Source organism: Rutidosis leptorrhynchoides, chromosome 2, assembly GCF_046630445.1.
Source record: "Rutidosis leptorrhynchoides isolate AG116_Rl617_1_P2 chromosome 2, CSIRO_AGI_Rlap_v1, whole genome shotgun sequence".
Taxonomy (NCBI): domain Eukaryota; kingdom Viridiplantae; phylum Streptophyta; class Magnoliopsida; order Asterales; family Asteraceae; genus Rutidosis; species Rutidosis leptorrhynchoides.
This window is the reverse complement of record NC_092334.1, coordinates 551,092,841-551,115,393: the sequence shown is the minus strand read 5'-3', so window position 1 is coordinate 551,115,393 and position 22,553 is coordinate 551,092,841. Positions and strand designations below refer to the sequence as shown.

General features: G+C 35.1%; 1 protein-coding gene across 2 annotated transcripts; it reads right to left on the bottom strand.

The window, feature by feature from the left end:
• Positions 1 to 1,442: 1,442 nt before the first annotated feature.
• Positions 1,443 to 18,366, bottom strand: LOC139894564 (protein CELLULOSE SYNTHASE INTERACTIVE 1). Of its 2 annotated transcripts, none has more exons than XM_071877917.1 (8): positions 18,260 to 18,366; positions 17,862 to 18,013; positions 17,084 to 17,157; positions 13,225 to 16,273; positions 4,210 to 6,763; positions 3,050 to 3,504; positions 2,366 to 2,482; positions 1,443 to 1,810 (listed from the first exon to the last, which is right to left on the bottom strand). In XM_071877917.1, exons 2-8 carry the CDS (start codon positions 17,928 to 17,930, stop codon positions 1,670 to 1,672), a joined length of 6,459 nt encoding a protein of 2,152 aa, XP_071734018.1. In that variant the 5' UTR covers positions 17,931 to 18,013; positions 18,260 to 18,366; the 3' UTR covers positions 1,443 to 1,669. The 2 variants fall into 2 exon arrangements, with proteins under 2 accessions (XP_071734018.1, XP_071734019.1); XM_071877918.1 differs by having other exon boundaries at positions 17,862 to 18,016; positions 18,260 to 18,325.
• Between the last annotated feature and the right edge of the window lie 4,187 nt (positions 18,367 to 22,553).

The window sequence follows — 22,553 nt, the reverse complement described above, 5'->3', positions numbered from 1 at the left end:
TAGTCCACGATTCTTTAATACAGACACATGTTTTGTGTGTATTAAATATCAGAACGGTATAATAGATAACTCACAGATATATCTTAAATTTGACAAAAAGTTAACCCAGACAATAATTATGGGACGGAGAGTAATATATACCTTTTGGGCCATTTGGTTCTTACCATTTTGACAAACAATTTCCATTAAATGCTGACGTGGCCTGAACATTATTGGTACGACTTTTTGCTATAAAACGGGACTCGGGACGGAATAGAACCGAATTAATTTGGGACGGAACCGTACCATGCACAGCCCTAAATGGAATTCTTAAAAAAGCTAAATTATTTTAGGCTACTTGCAGTTCCAAAATGGGAGCTCCTCCCCATTAGCATGAACCGAACCACAACATATTCCGTTAAGCTTTAGTAGAGGCCAAGAAAAAGAAGATTTACTTAAATTATCACACTTTTTTACGTTACAGATCACATCGTCTAGGGCATGAAACACAACCGCCAGTGCGGGACGTTTTCACATGATCATTTCCTTGACAAATTTCGACTTTTCCGTTTGATTCATGCTTACATTTCAAGAAAAGGGCATCAAGCATTAGATTAAAGGACAGAAAGAATTTGCGCTCTAGATTGAATCAGTAACAACTCTTCTTGTTTTAAAAGGTCCCTTCTTGAGGTCTACTAAAACCGTTCTGATAAAATGAATAGCTTCAAGTGTCTTTTGTTTGGAAGATAACTCTACCAACCGATATATAAAAGGAAAGAACGCATTATATATTCTCGAAACGTGTTCATCTATACATTCGCTAACAGGGCAAGATAATGACTCATAACCGATTTCTGATCTTAATGCGCGCCATTCCTTGTCACTGCTTAGTCTTCCTGGTAAGGATAAAGACTCATTATACGGAAACTTATACTAACACATAATACTCGAATATTTCAGCCATTAAAAAAAAAAGATAATACTCGAATATTTCTGCCGTTAAAGGAAAAAAAAAAAAAAAGATAATACTCGAATATTGATGTTAGCATTACCAATTTATCTTCCCAAGAACATTGAAATATGTTGCAATTTAATTGATTTAAGCTCTAAAACAGTTTTTTTTAACATCTCCCTAAAATCAAACTAATATGGTGCACAAACCCCCACAGGCCACAGAGCATGTTTAGATCAACTTTTACAACCAACAAACATCACCCTGAAATCAAACCATCGCATGCAAACAAACTCACTGATAGCATGTTTGGTTCAGCTATTACCACACAGAGAGGTGTTCGTGTTAAACGGTGGTGTTCGTAGTGGTGCACTCAACGACCGACCATTAACGATTGTTCAGTGATGGATGAGTATCTTGGCTAGTCATGCTAGACGTGACAAACAACAAGTATCATTGTGACTTCTTTTTGAACTGACATGATAAAATAAATAAATAAATTACTTGGTAAACAATTGTCAACAAAGAAAGCTTTCATTGAGAAGCTTCATTAAATCAGTTTAATCAAATAACCACACATCTCACAAGCAATTAACAAAAAAGGTGTAGCAAACTACGTGACAATAATAATACAATTACAAGGAAAAAATTGTTCTTCAGGCTATACTTTAAATAAACTCTACAATAGAACAAAGCACAAATCTTCAAAAATTATATACAAATAAAATCAACAAAACGTTACTTGTTTGACCATTGAAATTCTATTTCAAGATTCCTTGAGGCACCACTTTTGCTTTCAGGGAGCAAAGTGTACTCACCGGCTACTGCTCCCAACATAACGACTCGGTCAATCTGTATCGTTACTTTTCCAAAAGAACTCTGCACATGAAAGAAGCATAAGTTGCAATTTATAATAATATACTTCCGAAATCTTTAAAAAGTTGAGGATTGCAATTTAAACATCTCAAGATAGCCAAGTGGTTTGAGCCCTCAGTTTCTTACAAGAGGTCTCGGGTTCAAACCTCACTAGCAGCATATCTTGGGGTGGCCGGGAAAAAGATAACACTCATGGGATAACCCGGTTAGGCTGCGTACATCTCTGGTAAAAATACTACCCTTCCCCGGGTAGCGTGAAGAGGAATCCTTATCCGTTTTCAGCTTATATAGGTTTGATATATTGCGAAATATCTTATACTATCATCTTGAATGAGTTGAATGGGTAAAACTCGAAGGGATAAAGAACAGTTGAGAAGAAACTAGCAAACTGGTAGGAAGTCGCACACAAAGTGTGATTAAAATGCTTATTTGATTTATACCTCCTACGTTGCGTTGCTATTTAGAAGAGGATTAACGATTAATATTGTAACAAATAGGTTTAATAACAAAAACGAGAACATAATTTAATTTGAAACTAGCTTGTGTTGCAACACTTACCTTCCCCATTTTGCTTTTATTTTTGCATGAGATATGTAGCTTCTGGCCTTTTGGAGGGCTTTCAAATGACCAAACAAAGCTCTCTTCCCATTCGGGATTAGGACCTGTCGAGACTACCTGAAAAAAAATTGAACATGAAAGTAACCATTGTTAAGATTAAAATGTGCAAATATCTTACATAATGTGACATAAGCATATTAATCTCTGGTGAAGATATACAATATTACAATATCTAAATTAAAGTACTAGAGAAGTATAAAAATGAACACTCATTATAAAGTCAATATTGTAATTTCAAATAGGCTTCTCGTTGCCTTGTTTAAACCCAAAAAATTGTCTTTACCACTTTTAGTTTAAACCCAAAGAATTTAATTTGAAATTAAAAATCTTATTTCGTTTTGGAGACTCATACGAGTTTACATTTCCCTATTTTATAAAGGCAGACCATTGTTCACTTTTTATCTCCCCATATAAATGACCAACAATTTGGGTATACATATAAAGTTCCACTATTGTGTATCTATATCACACCTACGGGTAGTGTACAAGAACTACATGAGTTAGGATGAACATAGATCTTATATAAAAGCATTAATAGAGGTACCAAAATACGCATGTTGCATAACAGGTCATAACAGAAATTCTTGAGTATCGGTTAAATGTGTCGGTTAAATGGCATCATACCTTGGTTTGTCTCGAAGGAGTGTTTCCGAGTGTAAGCTTGCAGTAGGCGCTTGGGTTTCCTACAGATTGCTTCATATTGTTTCCACGTTTAATTATTACTGTTAATGTCCCTGGTAAACACTGCAACAGGAATTCAGCCTTCTCTTGAAATCGAGGAGGGCCCGATTGAATCAAGAACTGCAATAAAGGTATTGCATCTGCAGCAGCATTTGATTGAGCTCTAGAGACATCAGCTGGGCATGCTGACCAAGCTTGTCTGAGAAAAAATAGTGCATCCAATGCAGCTTCTTGAGTTGCTTCGGAGCCAGTTTTGAGTGATGTCACCAAGTGCGGAATGCTTAACGTTGCAGGTTCGGCAGCTCTCAGCCGTGGGAAGTTTCCGAAAAGTGCATTTAAAGCTTTTAAATATTCCTCGTTCACTGTTCCAGTCGCCCACAAATCTTTTTCGATAGCAGCTGCATGACCATTCAATATTAGAAGCAACAGATTAATTACAAGGGGATAAGTTAATAACAGATACTCACAGGATTAATCCATATTACGTTTTTCAAAACTTTTAATTTCCATGCTAAATCGAATTTACTGTCAAATTCCATTGTATTTTAGAGCTATTTTTTCGCTTTTCCTTAAAACCAGGTAAGAATATATGATATAATGCGATCTTTTTAGAGTCATGTAAGAGATGTAGAGACACTTAAGTAGATACAACACGGTGAAATTCTACCGATATTAATTGCGTAACAAATCTTAGAACTAAGTATTCGTGACTAATGATGGTACATAGGTTGGCAAATTTATAACTTTGTAATTTTGTTTACATCTTAAGAACAAAAGTTATAATGACGTCAATTGCTAGTTTTTATTTGACCTTCTGTTACCATGCTCACCTGCATGCAAAATAATCGATATTTCTGAAGTTTCGTGCAGATATTTTATCTAGTGTTACAAACAATAACAAGATAAATCTCCTATTATTAAAGGAATGCAACTTCTATCTATGTATATATTACACGTTAAAAAATCGATGTAGTTAAGTGTAATTAAAATGTAAAGCTGACGTACATCTACAACGTTTATCTTAAATAGTGTGCATGTATAATATATACTACTGTAGTAAAACGTAACTATGTCAAGCCAGTATAGTAAAAGTAATAATTTACCAGTTATAGCTCTGACAGTCTCGCTGGAGGCGTACTCTTGAATGGTATTATTAGAAAAAAGAAGCTTAATAAACATTGCAGCTTGGACCGACGTATCAGTATCACTTGAACCAATCAGATCAAGTACAACTTGAACCCCACCGGCTTCTGCAACTGCTCTTTTATTAGATCGACTATACATCACAAGATTTTGCAAAGTGCAAATAGCTACAACTTTCATCTCTTCCGAAGGTTGATCCTCAAGCAAATTCACCAATGCACGGCACGCTGCAACAGCATCAGCAGATCGTGCCAGAGTCTCGTTCTGAAATAAATCCCCAAGAGCAAGAGTCGCCAGTAATCGAGCCTGTTGAGCTTGAGTTTGTGGGTCCAAAAGGTATTGTGAAAGTGGTAAGATAGCTGATTTTGTTGCCTTTGTTTCTCTGATCTTAACGTTGTTCAATAACACTTCCAACAACCTTGCAGCAGTTTCTTCACACTGATGATATCTGAGAAGCTCCAAAAGAGCCTCGATTGCACCACTTTCTGCCATTGCTACCGCACTACCGGAATCATCGCTTTCCAAAACAAGAAGAGCGTTTAACGCGCCGATTACGGTACCTTCGGAGCCTGAACGAAGCAACCGTACCAAAACGGCAATTGGTACTTCCAAATAAAACTCGGAACTGAACTGCAGAATACTCGATAAAACAGCAGCAGACGATTCCCACAATGCGTGAGGGAGAGTTGTATCAGCTAGTAGTATAACCTTAGACAGTTCAGCTACACCACCCTCTTTTGCAATTTCGTTAGGCCAAATTACTGCAATACTAACAAGAGCCTTTACAGCTCGTTGCTGCAAAATGGGAACACCCGAACCAATCGCGCGCATTAACGGGCCAATTACTTGCTGTGACGTATGATCCTTTTGATAATGTTCTTCTAGAAGCAGATGAGATAAAAGCTCGGCTGATAACTGCTGCACCGCTGGTGCTGGAGAATCTAGTAAAGGAATGAGTGGTTCAATAGCTTGGTGAGAAGTCAGAGTCAACGTATAGTCAGCACGACACTGTGGATGCTCCAAGATATTCACTAGAACTTGCAACGCGCTATGCTGCCCATCATGTCCGAACTCGGGCTTAGTTAACAAAAAGAAGAGCGGTTCGACAACCTTCGCTGCAGACGGGCCTTTAGCGATAGTAGCGTTATTTGTTAATATTCGTAACAACTCGGCAAAAGCGGCACAAAGGAAATCGGGTGGTGATTCATGAAGGATGTCAAGAACACTCTCGATCACACCCGCTTTCACCATTTCCATTTTACACGATGGTCGATCTTTACCCAATTTAACGAGAGCTCTCGAACTTGCTTCGTGAAGCATGTGATTCTTGCCATAGAGAAGGCCTACAAGAGGAATTATTGCGCCATGTGCAGCAACTAATTCAGCCAAATTCTCATCGTCTACTAGTCTATCGAGTGCACGTACAACAGAGTGCTGAGCTGGACTTACGTCAGATACAAGCAGAGAGATTAAAGGCTCGACGCAGCGTGCAGCAGCAATTGTGGATCTGATTCTTGTATTTCCAAAAAGTACACAGCACAACTCTGCAGCATCTCCTTTCAAATCGATTGAACAATTCGATGAAAGAATCCTACAAAGAACATCGACTGCGTTCATTTCAACATCTGCAACAGCAAGTGCACCTGACGGGTTATCACTCAATAGTCTAACTAATGCAGCAATAGCAGCATGCTGCTCTTTTTCCAACCCGGTATTTAAAACTTCCACCAATGGCTGAACAGCTTGCCTTGCGAAATCTGCATTTCTAATGTGATCAGCACAAAATAGATTCTCGAGTGCTTTAGCAGCACTATACCTTGCACCCCTTCCACCCATTCGTAACACAGCTATAAGCTGACTCACAGCACCAAATGCTGACTCGTGTCTCCGTATTTCAGCAGTGCTAAATAGCATCCCGAGTAAATCGGTAGCAGCTTCCTCCGTGGCTTCTTGTGGGCCAAGCGAAAGATACTTTGTCAAAGCTTCTAAAGCACCAGATTCAACCATAACAGTCTTATTCGAGGGGCAATCGTTTCCAAGCTGAATTAAAAGCCCGACTGCCAGAAAAGGTGCCCCTGGACGATCGGGCATTGGTTTAAGTAGATCAACAAGAGCAGGTATTGCCTTTCTAGAAGTAGCGCCAACCCTAATGTCATCAACTCTGAACAACCGCTCGAGAGCAACCTGCTCCGGATAAGCAACCAATGAAAATTCTTCGGATAATTTTAGGAGATCGCGTATATCAGCATCGGCACATCCAAGTAACGAAATGAGACCGACTGCAGCCCCTGAGTTGGCAACAGACAAAAGGGTTCCGCGGCTTCCGTTGCAGACAAGGCTTGCTGTAGCTTGTGCAGCGAAATATTTGCTGGCTGACTCTTCTGACCTTAATAAATTAGCAAGGGCCGGTATGGCTTTTATTGTAGCATTTGCTCGTATGATATCTCTGTCTTGAAACAAAATCGAAAGGAGTAGTGCACATAACCAGATGCTACTATCCTCATTATCGTCAAACTGCAAGAAGCGCGTATATTAGATATTTATATACTCGTTAACAGTGTTGTAAACGGCAACCGTCTCGGCCGACTAGTCGGTTTGGTGACTAGCCCGTACCATTTTGCCCAAAAACATCAAAATAGTCGGTCAACGCTAAAAAAGTTCGGTCAAAGTCAGTCAAACTGAGTCGGGCCTGAGTCAGTCACAGTCAAGGTCGATCAAAGTCAGTCTAAAATTTTAATATTTTTTATACCTAGATTTGGTGCCCTATACATATGTTTGAAATATTTGATTTTAATTATTTATTTATATAATACATGTTAAATATATATATTACTAACAGTCAACATTAGTCATCGTCCGACTCAACCCCGACTCAACCGACTAGTCTTTTTAAAGTCCCAACCGACTCAACTCCATCTCGTGAGTTTTCCAACTTAGCTCGTTAAAACTAGCATTCCTGGTTGTAATTATATTCCAAAACCATGCAGAAAATAAATTTTGTTATAATAATAATAATAATATAGATATGGATAGTCAATTTTGGTGTATACATATAGTCAATTTTGGTACACAAAGTATGTATTTTTATATTGAGATTTTAGGCTATAAATACTCATGAATGCAAGCATTAAACTTGCACCATTTCTCACACTTACAAAGTGTTTCTTTCTTTCTCTCCATTATCATCTTTGTTCTTACACTTCATTATTAGTATTCTAAATCAAGAATCAAATCACTAAAGGTAGTTATAAGCCTACTGAATTATAACATCAAGAATCAAACCACTAAAGGTAGTTATAAGCCTACTGAATTATAACATCAAGAATCAAACCACTAAAGGTAGTTATAAGCCTACTGAATTATAACACGTTATCAGCACGATAATCTTAATACTAAATATGGTTGGCTCTGCCACCAAAATGATATATGGTCGGTTATACCACCAAAATGATATATGGTCGGTTATACCACCAAAATGATATATGGTCGGTTATACCACCAGAATGATATAGGTCGGTTATACCACCTGAAAAAATATATGGTCGACACTGTCGCCAAATTTTCATTTATGTTTACTAATATTTATATTTTTGTTATATAACATTTATTTATGATTGCTTACACATGGTCGACACTGTCACCTACTTATCATTTATGTTATATTAAATTTATGTTTAATGTTTATATACTTATGAATATAAATTGACTCTAATTTATCATGATGTTTGTTTTAATTTTTGATAATAGAAAATGTCGAATCTGGAAAAGCTTAAATTTACTCCTTTAGAATCAACTGGAAACAACTACATGCCATGGGTTATAAAAGTAAAAATGCATCTTAAATCAATGGGCATTCTTGAAACCATAAATGAAAACAACACTTGTTCTGAAAAAGAACAAGCTACGGCATGTTGCTTTATTCATCAACATATTGATGAATGCTTACAAAATAATTATGTGACTGTAGAAGATCCCCATGTTTTATGGGAAGGTCTCAAAAGCAGATTCAATAATCAAAGAGAAATTTTACTTCCAGCTGCAATGGAACAATGGAGAACATTAAGGTTCCAAGACTTTAAGAAAGTAAATGAATACAGCTCAGCTCTGTATAATACATGTTCACAACTTAAATTCTGTGGACATGAAATTAGTGATGCAGACATGATGGAGAAAACTTTCTCCACAATGAATGCTGCAAACATCACAGTGCAAAGAAATTTGAGAATGCTAAAGTTCAAAACATATCCTGAACTTAATTCATATCTCTTAGTTGCAGAGCAAAATGATGAGCTATTAATGAAAAATCAGCAATCCCGTCCTACTGGTACACTTGCAATCCCCGAAGCAAATACTGCAAATAATTATAAACAGGGACAAGGACGCGGGCAAGGTCGTGGTTATAATAACCATCACCATCATCATGCCAAAAGCCATAACTATGGTAGAAACCATCCTTATGGTAATGGTAATGGGCGTGGACGTGGTCGTGGTCGTGGCCGTGGTGGTCAAAGAAATAGTAATCCACGAAAATATAAATATCAACCACAAAACAAGCCCATTAAACAAGATGTTGAAGAAAATTCTTCTAAAAATTCTGAAGAATCTTGCTACAGATGTGGTAGAATGGGCCACTGGGCTAATACTTGCCGAACATCTAAACATCTTGTTAAGATGTATCAGGATTCGCTGAAAGGTAAAGAAAAGGAAGTAAATTTTGTGGATAATATTGATCCAACAGTCACTGAGAAACCATCTGATTTATATGAAGATTTCTTGAATGTTTAAGTTGTGTGTCTTTTGAAAAATAAACGATTTAATATCGTCTGTCTTTGTCATTATGTTTGCTAAATGTTTCAGTACTATCTATTTGCGTTTAAAATATTGTGTAATATTAATGTACTCACTATTTATTTCTTATATATGAAGTTCAATATGAATTTTGCTGGAATACAACATCAATCAAGTGGTGGAGATCTCTGTATAGCAGACAGTGGAACTACACACACTATACTTAAATCCGAGAAATATTTTATTGATCTAAAACCAACGGAAGGAACTATACATACAATATCAGGACCTGCTAACTTGATAAAAGGGATAGGAAAGGCAAACTTCATACTACCAAATGGTACAAAATTTTTAATAAATGATGCCTTATTTTCTCCCAAGTCAAGCAGAAATTTATTGAGTTTCTCCGACATATACCTTAACGGGTATGATTATCAGTCAGTGACAACAGAAAATGAGAAATATTTAAGTATCACTGACAAGAGTCATGTGGTTGAAAAACTGCCAAGACTTAGTTCTGGATTACATTATACACATATAAATGTACCAGAAATACATATGGTAGTTAACGAAAAATATATTGATCCTGGTGTATTAAGTTTATGGCATAACAGATTAGGCCATCCAGGATCAACAATGATGAAAAGGATTATTGAATGTACTCATGGACATCCACTAAAGGATAGAAAAATCCATCATGATACAATGGTTCCATGTACATCTTGCTCTCTTGGAAAATTGATAACTAGACCCTCACCACTTAAGGTTGAGAAAGAATCACCAATGTTTCTTGAAAGAATTCAAGGTGATATATGTGGACCAATTCATCCACCATGTGGACCATTTAGATATTTCATGGTTCTAATAGACGCATCTAGCAGATGGTCTCATGTTTGTCTGTTATCAAGCCGTAATGTGGCATTTGCAAAATTTCTTGCCCAAATTATTAAATTGAGAGCTCATTTTCCTGATTACACCATTAAAAGGGTGAGACTTGATAATGCTGGTGAATTTACATCTCAAGCATTTAATGACTATTGCATGTCTATAGGAATTGTTGTTGAACATTCTGTTGCTCATGTGCATACACAAAATGGTTTAGCCGAGTCATTGATTAAACGTTTACAGTTAATCGCTAGACCATTGATAATGAGAACAAAACTCCCTGTATCTATATGGGGTCATGCAATTTTACATGCTGCTGCATTGATTCGCATCAGACCAAGTGCAAGTCATAAATATTCCCCCCTACAACTTGCTTTTGGTCAAGAGCCAAATATTTCCCATCTTAGAACATTTGGTTGTGCAGTGTATGTTCCAATTGCGACACCACAACGTACAAAAATGGGTCCTCAAAGGAGGTTGGGAATATATGTTGGATATGAAACATCTTCAATATTAAGGTATATTGAACCTATGACAGGTGACGTTTTTACAGCACGTTTTGCTGATTGTCATTTTAATGAAACATTGTTCCCTAGATTAGGGGGAGAAATGAAAAATAAAGAAAATGATGTTTCATGGTGTGAATCTCAATTAAAGTATCTTGATCCTCGCACAAAAGAATGCGAGACAGAAGTTCAAAAGATAATGCATATACAAGAACTTGCAAATCAATTGCCTGATGCATTTACAGATACAAAAACGGTGACAAAATCATATATACCAGCAGTAAATACTCCAGCTCGAATTGAAATTCCAAAAGCTGGCAATAACGTCACTCATGAATCTTTGCCACGTCAGAAACGTGGAAGACCAATCGGTTCAAAGGATAAAAATCCTCGAAAAAGAAAATCAGCTGATAATGAAGTAAAAGAAAGTGTTCAAGAAGAACCACAAATCAGTACTCCTACTGCAGAGGAGATTGATGATGTCAATACAGAAATTGCAATCAATTATGCATATTCAAAAATATTATGGAACCGAAATGAAATGAAAAATCTTGATGAGAAATTTTCATTTAATGTTGCATATGACATCATGAATAATGATGATGATCCAGAACCAACATCTATGGTTGAATGTCAAAATAGACATGATTGGGCTCAATGGAAAGAAGCAATACGAGCTGAATTAGAATCACTCAATAAAAGAAAAGTTTTCGGATCCATCATTCTCACTCCTAAAGATGTGAAACCTGTAGGATACAGATGGATTTTTGTCCGAAAAAGAAATGAGAAAAATGAAGTTACAAGGTATAAAGCTAGACTTGTAGCTCAAGGTTTTTCTCAAAGACCGGGAATTGATTATGAAGAAACTTATTCTCCTGTTATGGATGCAATTACTTTTAGGTACTTAATCAGTCTGGCAGTTTCTAAAAATTTAGAAATGCATCTCATGGATGTTGTGACTGCTTATCTATATGGATCACTTGATAGTGATATATATATGAAGATACCTGAAGGATTTAAGGTACCAGAAGCATCAAATGCAAAACTCAAAGAAATGTATTCGATTAAATTACAAAGATCTTTATATGGGTTAAAACAATCGGGACGTATGTGGTATAACCGATTAAGTGATTACTTGATAAGCAAAGGGTATACAAATAATCTTACTTGCCCTTGTGTTTTCATTAAGAAAACAACATCCGGATATGTGATCATAGCTGTTTATGTTGATGATCTTAACATCATAGGTACAAATAAAGAGATCCATGAAGCCATTCAACTTCTAAAGAAAGAATTTGAAATGAAAGATCTCGGAAAAACCAAGTATTGCCTTGGTTTACAAATTGAGCATATGCCTAATGGTTTACTTGTACATCAAACAACATATACTGAAAAGATTTTGAAACGTTTCAATATGGACAAGGCAAAACCATTAAGTACTCCTATGGTTGTTAGATCACTCAATGTTGAAGCTGATCCATTTCGTCCATGTGAAGATCAAGAAGACATTCTTGGACCAGAAGTACCATATCTTAGTGCAATTGGAGCTCTTATGTATCTTACAAATTGTACAAGACCTGACATTTCTTTTGCAGTTAATTTGTTGGCAAGGTTCAGCTCTGCTCCTACCAAAAGACACTGGAATGGGATCAAAAACATATTTCGATACCTTCGAGGAACTACTGATTTAGGATTATTTTATTCTAACGAATCAAAACAAGATTTGGTTGGTTATGCAGATGCAGGTTATTTATCTGATCCACATAAAGCTAAATCTCAAACTGGATATGTATTCCTAAATGGAGGTACTGCAATATCATGGCGTTCTCAAAAACAAACACTTGTTGCTACATCGTCAAATCATGCCGAAGTGATTGCATTACATGAAGCTACTCGAGAATGTTTTTGGTTGAGATCAATGACACAACTCATTACTGATTCTTGTGGACTAGAACGCGATAAAAGTCCAACAACTATCTATGAAGATAATGCAGCTTGCATAGCACAGATGAAAGAAGGGTATATCAAAAGTGACCGAACAAAACACATACCACCTAGATTCTTCTCATACACTCAAAATCTCATTAAGGACAACCAGATTGAAATGAGATATGTGCAATCTAGCAAAAACTCTGCTGATCTTTTCACGAAAGCACTTCCAACTGCTATTTTCAGAACACACGTTCATAACATTGGCATGAGACATGTTCAAAAGATGTAACAGCTGAAGCGATGTCTACTTGAGGGGGAGTCAACTCCATGCTGCACTCTTTTTCCCTTAGCTAAAGTTTTTTCCCACTGGGTTTTCTTTAGCAAGGTTTTTAACGAGGCAGTAATTTATAGTTGATCTTCAACAAAATAAAATTGCTATCCAAGGGGGGTGTTATAATAATAATAATAATATAGATATGGATAGTCAATTTTGGTGTATACATATAGTCAATTTTGGTACACAAAGTATGTATTTTTATATTGAGATTTTAGGCTATAAATACTCATGAATGCAAGCATTAAACTTGCACCATTTCTCACACTTACAAAGTGTTTCTTTCTTTCTCTCCATTATCATCTTTGTTCTTACACTTCATTATTAGTATTCTAAATCAAGAATCAAATCACTAAAGGTAGTTATAAGCCTACTGAATTATAACATCAAGAATCAAACCACTAAAGGTAGTTATAAGCCTACTGAATTATAACATCAAGAATCAAACCACTAAAGGTAGTTATAAGCCTACTGAATTATAACAAATTTAAATAAATAAATAAACAAAATTCATTAAGTTTAGTATGTACCTGACCATACTGTGACAAGCACTGAGAGATCCTCTCAGTAACGATATCTATGGCTCCAGCCTCTACAATTTCAACTTTACTTTTGTCATCATAACTAGCCATAGCAGATAATAGCCATATGGCGATATTAGCACCATATATAACGGATGTACTTGTCTCTTTTTCATTGGCCGTTGCTTCTTCAAAACCTCTGCAGACACTAATAATATCTTTATCTTCAACGTTTTCCGATTGAGAACCTTTTGGCGAACTTAGTATTAAGACGAGGGACTGAATTAAATGGCTATGCAGTTGTAGCTCATGCAAATCCTCCATAACTCTTTGAATATTCACCTTTGCGGCACAAACAAGAAGTGCAGTTCCACCCGTTTTCAACGCTGTATTCGATGAATTGATCACCCTGCTTGCAATAGATGAAGTGCAACCCGAAATACTTGTAATTGCATCTCCTAAAACTACACATTGTGAACGGCAAAGCTTCGACAGAATTTCGATCGCCTTATCTTGTAACAGAGGAGTCGCACCAGGAATACACGCAACGATCGGGCTTATGCTATCAGGATATTCGGTAAGCACTGCCCAAGCAGGTTTGATATCTCCTGGTGATCCTTTTAATCTTGACAATATTGCAAGTGAATTTATCGCCTCTGAAACGGCAGCAGACCCACAAGTAGCAGATTTGATAAAAGACACCAGTGCAAGAACTGTTCCGGTGCGGTTTACATAGTCCGTTAAGGAAAAATCAGTTTGACGAAAGTCAAGAAGCCGAGCAATTGCAGCTGCTGCATGGGTCCTACCGGTAATGTTACCTTCACGCAGAACCCTAGTAGCAGGTAAAATGAACTCCTCGGGTACAGCCTTCTCTAAAACTTCAGTATCCAGTAAAAGATTGGCTAATGCACATAGAGCTTGTTCTGCAACTTGTAGAACCGAAGAGCTTGCAAGTGTCAGTAAGGGAGTCAGCGCATCTCTAGCAACAACAGCCACATCACGGTTTTCTCGGATCGATAAAAATATTGCAGCAAGGCACCCGGAGCACTCGGCCAATATGAACTCAGATTCAGAATTTAGGAGTTTCATCACAGACCAAAGAGTCTTAACTGCAATGCTGCTTTCACGCAAGTCTTTTCGTGTATTGAATATACCAGCAAGGGCGGATGCAGACTTGGCACGAGTCTCTTCTTTTGTAGAGGTTAGAATCTTAATAAGTGTTTCAATTGCATCATTTGATGCACTACCTTCACGCAATAAATCCGATAATGGGGCTGTGGAAAGCAAACTTTTTAAAGCATCCAAGACATAAACCTTAGATTCAGGTAGTTCACTAGTTAACAACGCGGTAAGTTGACTAATAGTTGACGTATCTGATTTGTGAATCAAGTGGTTTAAAGTCTTTGCTGCAATCTCTTTACCGTTAGAGCTTCCGTTTTTCAGCAGCCACAACAAAGCGGGGACAGCATCAGCACTCTCGACACATTCTCGTATATCTTCACTGTGATTACAGAGGTTACCGAGAATCGTTGCGGAATCTTCCTTTGCTTTGGCTGATCCCGTCTCGAGAATTTGAACAAGAGGAGGGATGCCACCAGCAGCAGTGATGGCCCATTTGCTTTCATCGTTTTCATTAGACAAAAGGCAAAGCAATGCGACAGCACACTCCTGTTGCTGCTCGGACGAAAGTCCGAGAAGAGAGATCAACATCTGAATACCTTCTCGACCCTGTAGAGCGTACCACAAACTGCCTTCATTTTTGCAAAGAATTAGTAGTGATCGTATCAACTCATCCTGAACTTCGTTAGTTGCCATTGTGATCAAACCAACCAACAAACGTTTCGAATCGGAATTAGCAAGTTTACTTGAGAGTGTAGCGTTTCCATACAAACTTGCAAGAGCCTCTATGGTGCGTTCCTGAACCAAAAATGGCAACTTAGGCTTAAACTGTTTAACTAACGTCAGCTCAACATCTGTGGGATCGGATGCTTTACTAGTTTCTGCTTTGCTATCATATATCATAAGAGCAGAGGCTAAAGCTCCTAACGTATCAGCTATCTGTGCAGGTGAAGTGCAAGATTCAAGACTTTGACCAAGGCTCGAGATGACATACGACAAACCTCCGGAGATATTTGCGAGAGCACACATTGCGTTTTCCTGTAGAGCTTGGGCATGTTCACCTTGCATGAACTCTTTAGAAGGAGCTATTGTAGCATTAATAAGAGAAGGAATACCATTAGAACTCGCAATCTCCTTCCTTGCTTCTTTGCACTGAGCAGAAAGAGATTTTAGAGCCGCTGCTGCTTGTGCTCGAACCGGAGCATCATTACCGGGCCCTAATAGCTTAAGAAGTAGTTTTGTAGCCTCAGCATCCACTATTCTATTACAAACAGATGCATCTTCCATCATCATGCATGCAAGCAAGAAACAAACGTTTGCTTGAGTATTAGATTGCTCGGTTGTTAGTAACTTTACGAGTATATCTTCTCCACCAGCTTGAATCGTTGCTGACCAAAATCCTTCAGTGCTGCTACAAAGATTCCTTAAAGCACCAGTTAACAAGTCATCTACTAAGTGTCCTCCTCTCAGCCCCTTTTCTAGCTGCTTCCACAGCACCGGCACAACGCCTTCAGTCGAAAAGATTTTTGACCCCACGTGATCTTTGGCCCCACCTTGAGAAACAGCATATATCGTCTTTGCAGCTGCAATTCTTCCTTCTACTGAGCTCGACTTAAGAAGACCGAGAAGCGGAGGAATGCAACCGCCTAGCAATACTTTGACTCGTAGCTCGTTCTCCTTGCACAGTGACCCCAAAACGGTAGCTGCTTGCATCTTTACTCCAAGTGACCCTGATCTTAGGAGTGACACCAATACTGGAACTGCCTGAGAATGAGAACCAACAGCACTAAATGCATTTCCCCGTGTATCTATCAGTTCTAGTAATTGCCTTAAGTTGTGTTCTTTGTCTTGTGCAGATAATGAACTTTGCCTTAACTGCTCAATGCATTGGGCAACACTTGCTAGTGTCCCATCTGGATCCTCCATGTTACTGCCCCCTCTGCAGGTAGAAAACGGAACAATCAACATATACGAAGCTGGAAATTTGAGTCCCAAATTTTTAAGATAACAAGTCTAAAAATTGTATCATGTGAACATTTTAGCAGATGCAACTAATATGGCATGTAATGATCAAAGATAGAAAAATGACAAGTGCAATACTGGAAATTGGAATGCTGCATTACAAAGGTTACATGACAAGAAGACTACTCATCCTTTGATATAACTAATGCATTGCATAGTTGTACTACACAAATAAATGCACATTGATGGTGGACTTAATAAAAATTTAAAATAATGGTGGATATTATTATGATTGCAGAAATCACAATCATGCATATTCTCATTAAAGAAACATCGGTATGCTGTAGAAATGTAGAAAGTCGCAGAATAATTTATCCTTATGATCAGGACTCTCCTTAAAAAATATTAATTGACTACTTACATATATTATTAATCTTAAAGATATGGCAACCAACTATTCATACTCTATTTTCCCTAGTGATATTATGAATTCCAAGCTAAAAAATTTGGCCTTCTAAAGGTACGTATAACCACGTGACCTTGAAGTCTTGAACAGTGAGAATATGAATCGAGGCAAGTGAAAGATGCTCAAATGAATAAATCTTGCAAATGTATAGCTACCCACATGTAAAAGAACACTCCATTTATGGCATAAAATCAAGACGCGGAAACTTTGTTTGAGAAATAAAGAAATGCATATGTATACTTCACGACAAATTAATGGCTCCTATTTATCAAATTTGAATTGAATAGTAATTAACAAATTACATAGAATAATTAAACTAACCTCGAGCCCATTTTTATTAGGGAGTATGGAGTTGCAGGTTCTGTGTCATGGGGTCTAATATCCCCAATTTTATCCTGCATTTAGTTAGGTAATAACGAAATTGTCAATAGTAGTAACATATAACAAGGTTAGCATTAAAGATAAAACAAACTATCGTAATATTACTTTAGTTGGTTCCACATAGCCAATCAGTTTGCCTTCTCGTTAAAACACAAAAAGATTAGATACTTCAATTCTCAAATTGTGCCTTATATTCCACATTTTTTGTTTTTATGGTTGTCACACAGAAAAAAAGGCCGATGGTACACTATAAAATTAGAATCAATAGTCTATTTGGAAAGAATACTGAATGCAGGCAGGCTAGACAGTTAAAGAATACTACATCAACAATTAAGAAGCAGGTCATTTTAGTCAACTTTGCCCTTGCAATACCTATGGCCCTCTTGCCATACGAAAATGATCCTTACAAACTGCTCAAGGGACCCCCGAATATACACTCAATCAATTAAACATTATCAGAGTGTTCAATTATAGCTAAATGGTCAAGTTTTACAACATTCTTTAATATCTTTTTAGCGAAAGCAACATATATTGCATTCAAACATGCATAATAACATTACAATCATCCATTATTTCACATCCAAAACAAAAAAAAAAGTATTTATAATTCATAATGTCATTCCTACAAGACATCAATTTACTACACAATCCTCATACCAGAAATTGAACATTAGGCTCAAAACTAAACAATTGATCAAGTGAAGTAAGTAGTTAATACCATATCATTAGTAGCAGGACTACTGCCATTGCTGCTTGATGAATAAGCCCAACCAACAGTTGCAGCCATCTTTATTACTTAATAATGATAACGAATACGCCGCAGATCTACCTCCAACCTCGGATCCCAATCCAAAGTTCAAATCTCAATATCTGCTAAAATAAACACCATTAGTTTCGTAATTAACTTCCCAAATTTAGTATCTACCTATGAATCAATTAAAATTACATCAACTATTGTGACCTAATCAGATTCAATCAATATAAATCACCAAATTGCATAAGATCTGAGAGTTAGTACTACGAACTTACTACCAGTATGTATAATAGTAATAGAAAACGCATTAAAAAGGAACTAATAATTAATGAAATTAATTAGAGTAGTAATAGTAGTAGTACGTAGTAACGATCCAGAAGGGAAATAGATCTGCTGTTTGCTCAATGCATTTGATTGATCGATTGATTTTGAAGCAAGCAAGTGATAATGATGTGGAATGAGAAAAAAGGAGATATGTGTTAATATATATATATATATATATATATATATATATATATATATATATATATATATATATATATATATATATGGATAGTCAATTATTGATACACAAAAGTAATATTATTGTATTAACTAAACTTGTGATATTTTTGCTATAAATAGCCATGAATGCAAGCATTAAACTTGCACCATTTTCTCACACTTACAAAGTGTTTCTTTCTTTCTCTCCATTATCATCTTTGTTCTTACACTTCATTATTAGCATTCTTAATCAAGAATCAACCCACTAAAGGTAGTTATAAGCCTACTGAATTATAACATCAAGAATCAAACCACTAAAGGTAGTTATAAGCCTACTGAATTATAACACGTTATCAGCACGATAATCTTAATACTAATTATGGTTGGCTCTGCCACCTAAATGATATATGGTCGGTTATACCACCTGAATAATATATGGTCGACACTGTCGTCTAATTATCATTTATGTTACTAACATTTATATTTCAATTATCTAACATTTATATGGCCGACACTGTCGTCTAATTATCATTTATGTTACTAACATTTATATTTCTATTGTCTAACATTTATATGGCCGACACTGTCGCCTAATTATCATTTATGTTTACTAATATTTATATTTATGTTATATAACATTTATTAATGATTGCTTACATATGGTCGACACTGTCACTTACTTATCATTTATGTTATATTAAATTTATGTTTAATGTTTATATACTTATGAATATAAAGTGACTATAATTTATCATGTTGTTTGTTTTAATAGAAAATGTCGAATCTGGAAAAGCTTAAATTTACTCCTTTAGAATCAACTGAAAACAACTACATGCCATGGGTTATAAAAGTAAAAATGCATCTTAAATCAATGGGCATTCTTGAAGCCATAAATGAAAACAACACTTGTTCTGAAAAAGAACAAGCAACGGCATGTTGCTTTATTCATCAACATATTGATGAATGCTTACAAAATAATTATGTGACTGTAGAAGATCCCCATGTTTTATGGGAAGTTCTCAAAAGCAGATTCAATAATCAAAGAGAAATTTTACTTCCAGCTGCTATGGAACAATGGAGAACATTAAGGTTCCAAGACTTTAAGAAAGTAAATGAATATAGCTCAGCTCTGTATAATACATGTTCACAACTTAAATTCTGTGGACATGAAATAAGTGATGCAGACATGATGGAGAAAACTTTCTTCACAATGAATGCTGCAAACATCACAGTGCAAAGAAATTTGAGAATGCTAAAGTTCAAAACATATCCTGAACTTAATTCATATCTCTTAGTTGCAGAGCAAAATGATGAGCTATTAATGAAAAATCAGCAATCCCGTCCTACTGGTATGTGAAGACCCGTCCTAATCCATCCGGACGAAGTCCATATCGATTATAAACGATTCACAACAGTTGATTACATCGCGAGATACTTGACCTCTATATGATACATTTTACAAACATTGCATTCGTTTTTGAAAAGACAAACTTTCATTACATCGAAAGTTGACAGGCATGCATACCATTTCATAATATATCCAACTATAATTGACTTGATAATAATCTTGATGAACTCGACGACTCGAATGCAACGTCTTTTGAAATATGCCATGAATGACTCCAAGTAATATCTATAAAATGAGCAAATACACAGCGGAAGATTTCTTTCGTACCTGAGAATAAACATGCTTTAAAGTGTCAACCAAAAGGTTGGTGAGTTCATTAGTTTAACTTAAACAATCGTTTCCATCATTTTAATAGACCACAAGATTTCAGATTTCCATTTCTCATAAACATACGTCCCATGCATAGAGACAAAAATATCATTCATATGGATTGAACACCTGGTAACCGACATTAACAATATGCATATATAAGAATATCCCCCATCATTCCGGGATCCTCCTTCGGACATGATATAAATTTCGAAGTACTAAAACATCCGGTACTTTGGATGGGGCTTGTTGGGCCCGATAGATCTATCTTTAGGATTCGCGTCAATTAGGGTGTCTGTTCCCTAATTCTTAGATTACCAGACTTAATAAAAAGGGGCATATTCGACTTCGATAATCCAACCATAAAATGTAGTTTGACGTACTTGTGTCAATTTCGTAAAACAGTTATAAAAGTTGCGCATGTATTCTCAGCCCAAAAATATAAAGGGTAAAAAGGCAAATGAAACTCACGATACTGTATTTTGTAGTAAAAATACATATGACGTCATTGAACAATGCAGGGTTGGCCTCGGATTCACGAACCTATATCAATTGTGTATATATTAATACGTATAATGTAAGTTACAAAATTTCATTTATTAATATGTATTATTTATATATTATAGTTTTGTAGAATTTATTCTAACCTTTATTTTAAAACGTATACTTATATTATATTTTAAGTCATATTTTATATATATATCGATTTTATGTATATATATCTATAATGATTTACGTTTATATAAATAGTGACATTAATATATTTATATACATATATTTGTGGTTAGTATTGTATTTATGAAATTTTATTAGTTTGTTATGTGAATTATTAATACAATCCTAGTATATACCATAAGTGTATATATAGTGTACAAAAGATTTATTTGTTAAAATAATAATTTAGATAATAATGATTTACTAATAATAATAATAATTTTATTAATAATGATAATACTAATAGCAAAAAAAATGAAAATGATAACTGTTAATGATACTAATAATAATAACTCTAAAATAATATTAATACTAATACCATACTTATGTTAATAATAAGGGTTCTAATATTTATAAAATGATAAATGATAATCATAATAATACCAGTAAATATTAATGATGATACTGATAAATATGATATTATTAATTGTAAATGTACTGATGATACTATTATTTATAAACCGGTACAAATTCTAATATTGATGATAATAATATATTTTTATTTCCTTCATAATAATAATAATGATAATCATAATCATAATCCTAATGATGATAAAATACTAAAATGATAAGTTTATTACTAATAATAATATTATTAATACCTATCATAATAATAATAGTAATGTCTATAATACTTTTAAATATGATAACAAGTATGATACTAATAATAACAATAACAATAACAATCAAAACAATCACAATAATAATAATAATACTAATAATAATTAATATATAATAACAATAATAAAATTAGAAAAGAAAACTACCTCACATGAAAAGAGTTTCAAAAAAAAAAAAAGAAACTGCCGTCCTCTGGACTAGATCTCGTGACCACATGCTCACACGCAAACACTCTCGACCATCCCACCAATTCTGATTCTCTGTACTAATATCGAATTTAAATTTTATATATAAACTGTTTTTCTTCTATTCCTCTTCTTCTCCACAAGTCTCATGGATTCAACAAAATATCAATAACCAAAAAAAAAAATCGGGGTTCCCTTTAAAGCTTCAAAACATTACAGAAAAAATAATAATTTGGGTTCTAAAATAAATAAAAAAAACACTAAAGGCCTACTGCAGCGTCGGTTCTTGGAACAAAACAAAAAAAATTGATTTCGTAATAGATAACATTATAGATAATGTTTATAACACGAAATAGTTTTCTAAACATGTATAAAAACTACTGGAATCGTCAATTTGATCAGAAACATATACACGAACGCGAATTTGTCTCAAGAACAATTGTTGACTTTTTTTAAACTAAACTTTGACTTCAAAATTCAAGATCGATATAAAGATTTGAGAGTTGAGATTTTGCAGATAGATTCAAAGAAAGATTTCTAACCTTTCTGCATTTTTAGATTTTGAAACTTTATTCGAAATTGAATTAAGAGAAAAAAAAATTGGAGCGTGCAGAGAAGAAGAAAAAAAAAATATTGCTGTGCTCTTTAATCCCATTGGATTTCCTTTTTATTTGATTTGCAATTATACATAATCATTTTGTAATAATAGAGATCGGTTGATAAAAAATGGAGAAAATGTCAACACAGGTTCACGAGTTTGGAGCAGGAAAGAAACAAAAAAAATAATAATAATAGAGATAAAGGATACAGAGGTCAAGCGTATAATATAGATCCCTACTGTTTTTTTTTAATTAATAATAATAATATATAATAACAATACTATTAATATCTAATAATATTAATAAAATTAATAATAATGATAAATATAATATTAAT

Coding starts and splice junctions, on each gene's coding strand:
- LOC139894564 (XM_071877917.1), bottom strand. CDS start 17,930: ATGGCTGCAACTGTTGGTTGGGCTTATTCATCAAGCAGCAATGGCAGT. Junction 3,505..4,209: donor GACTGTCAGAGCTATAACTG/GTAAATTATTAC, acceptor ATGGTCATGCAG/CTGCTATCGAAAAAGATTTG. Junction 1,811..2,365: donor ATAAAAGCAAAATGGGGAAG/GTAAGTGTTGCA, acceptor TTTCATGTGCAG/AGTTCTTTTGGAAAAGTAAC.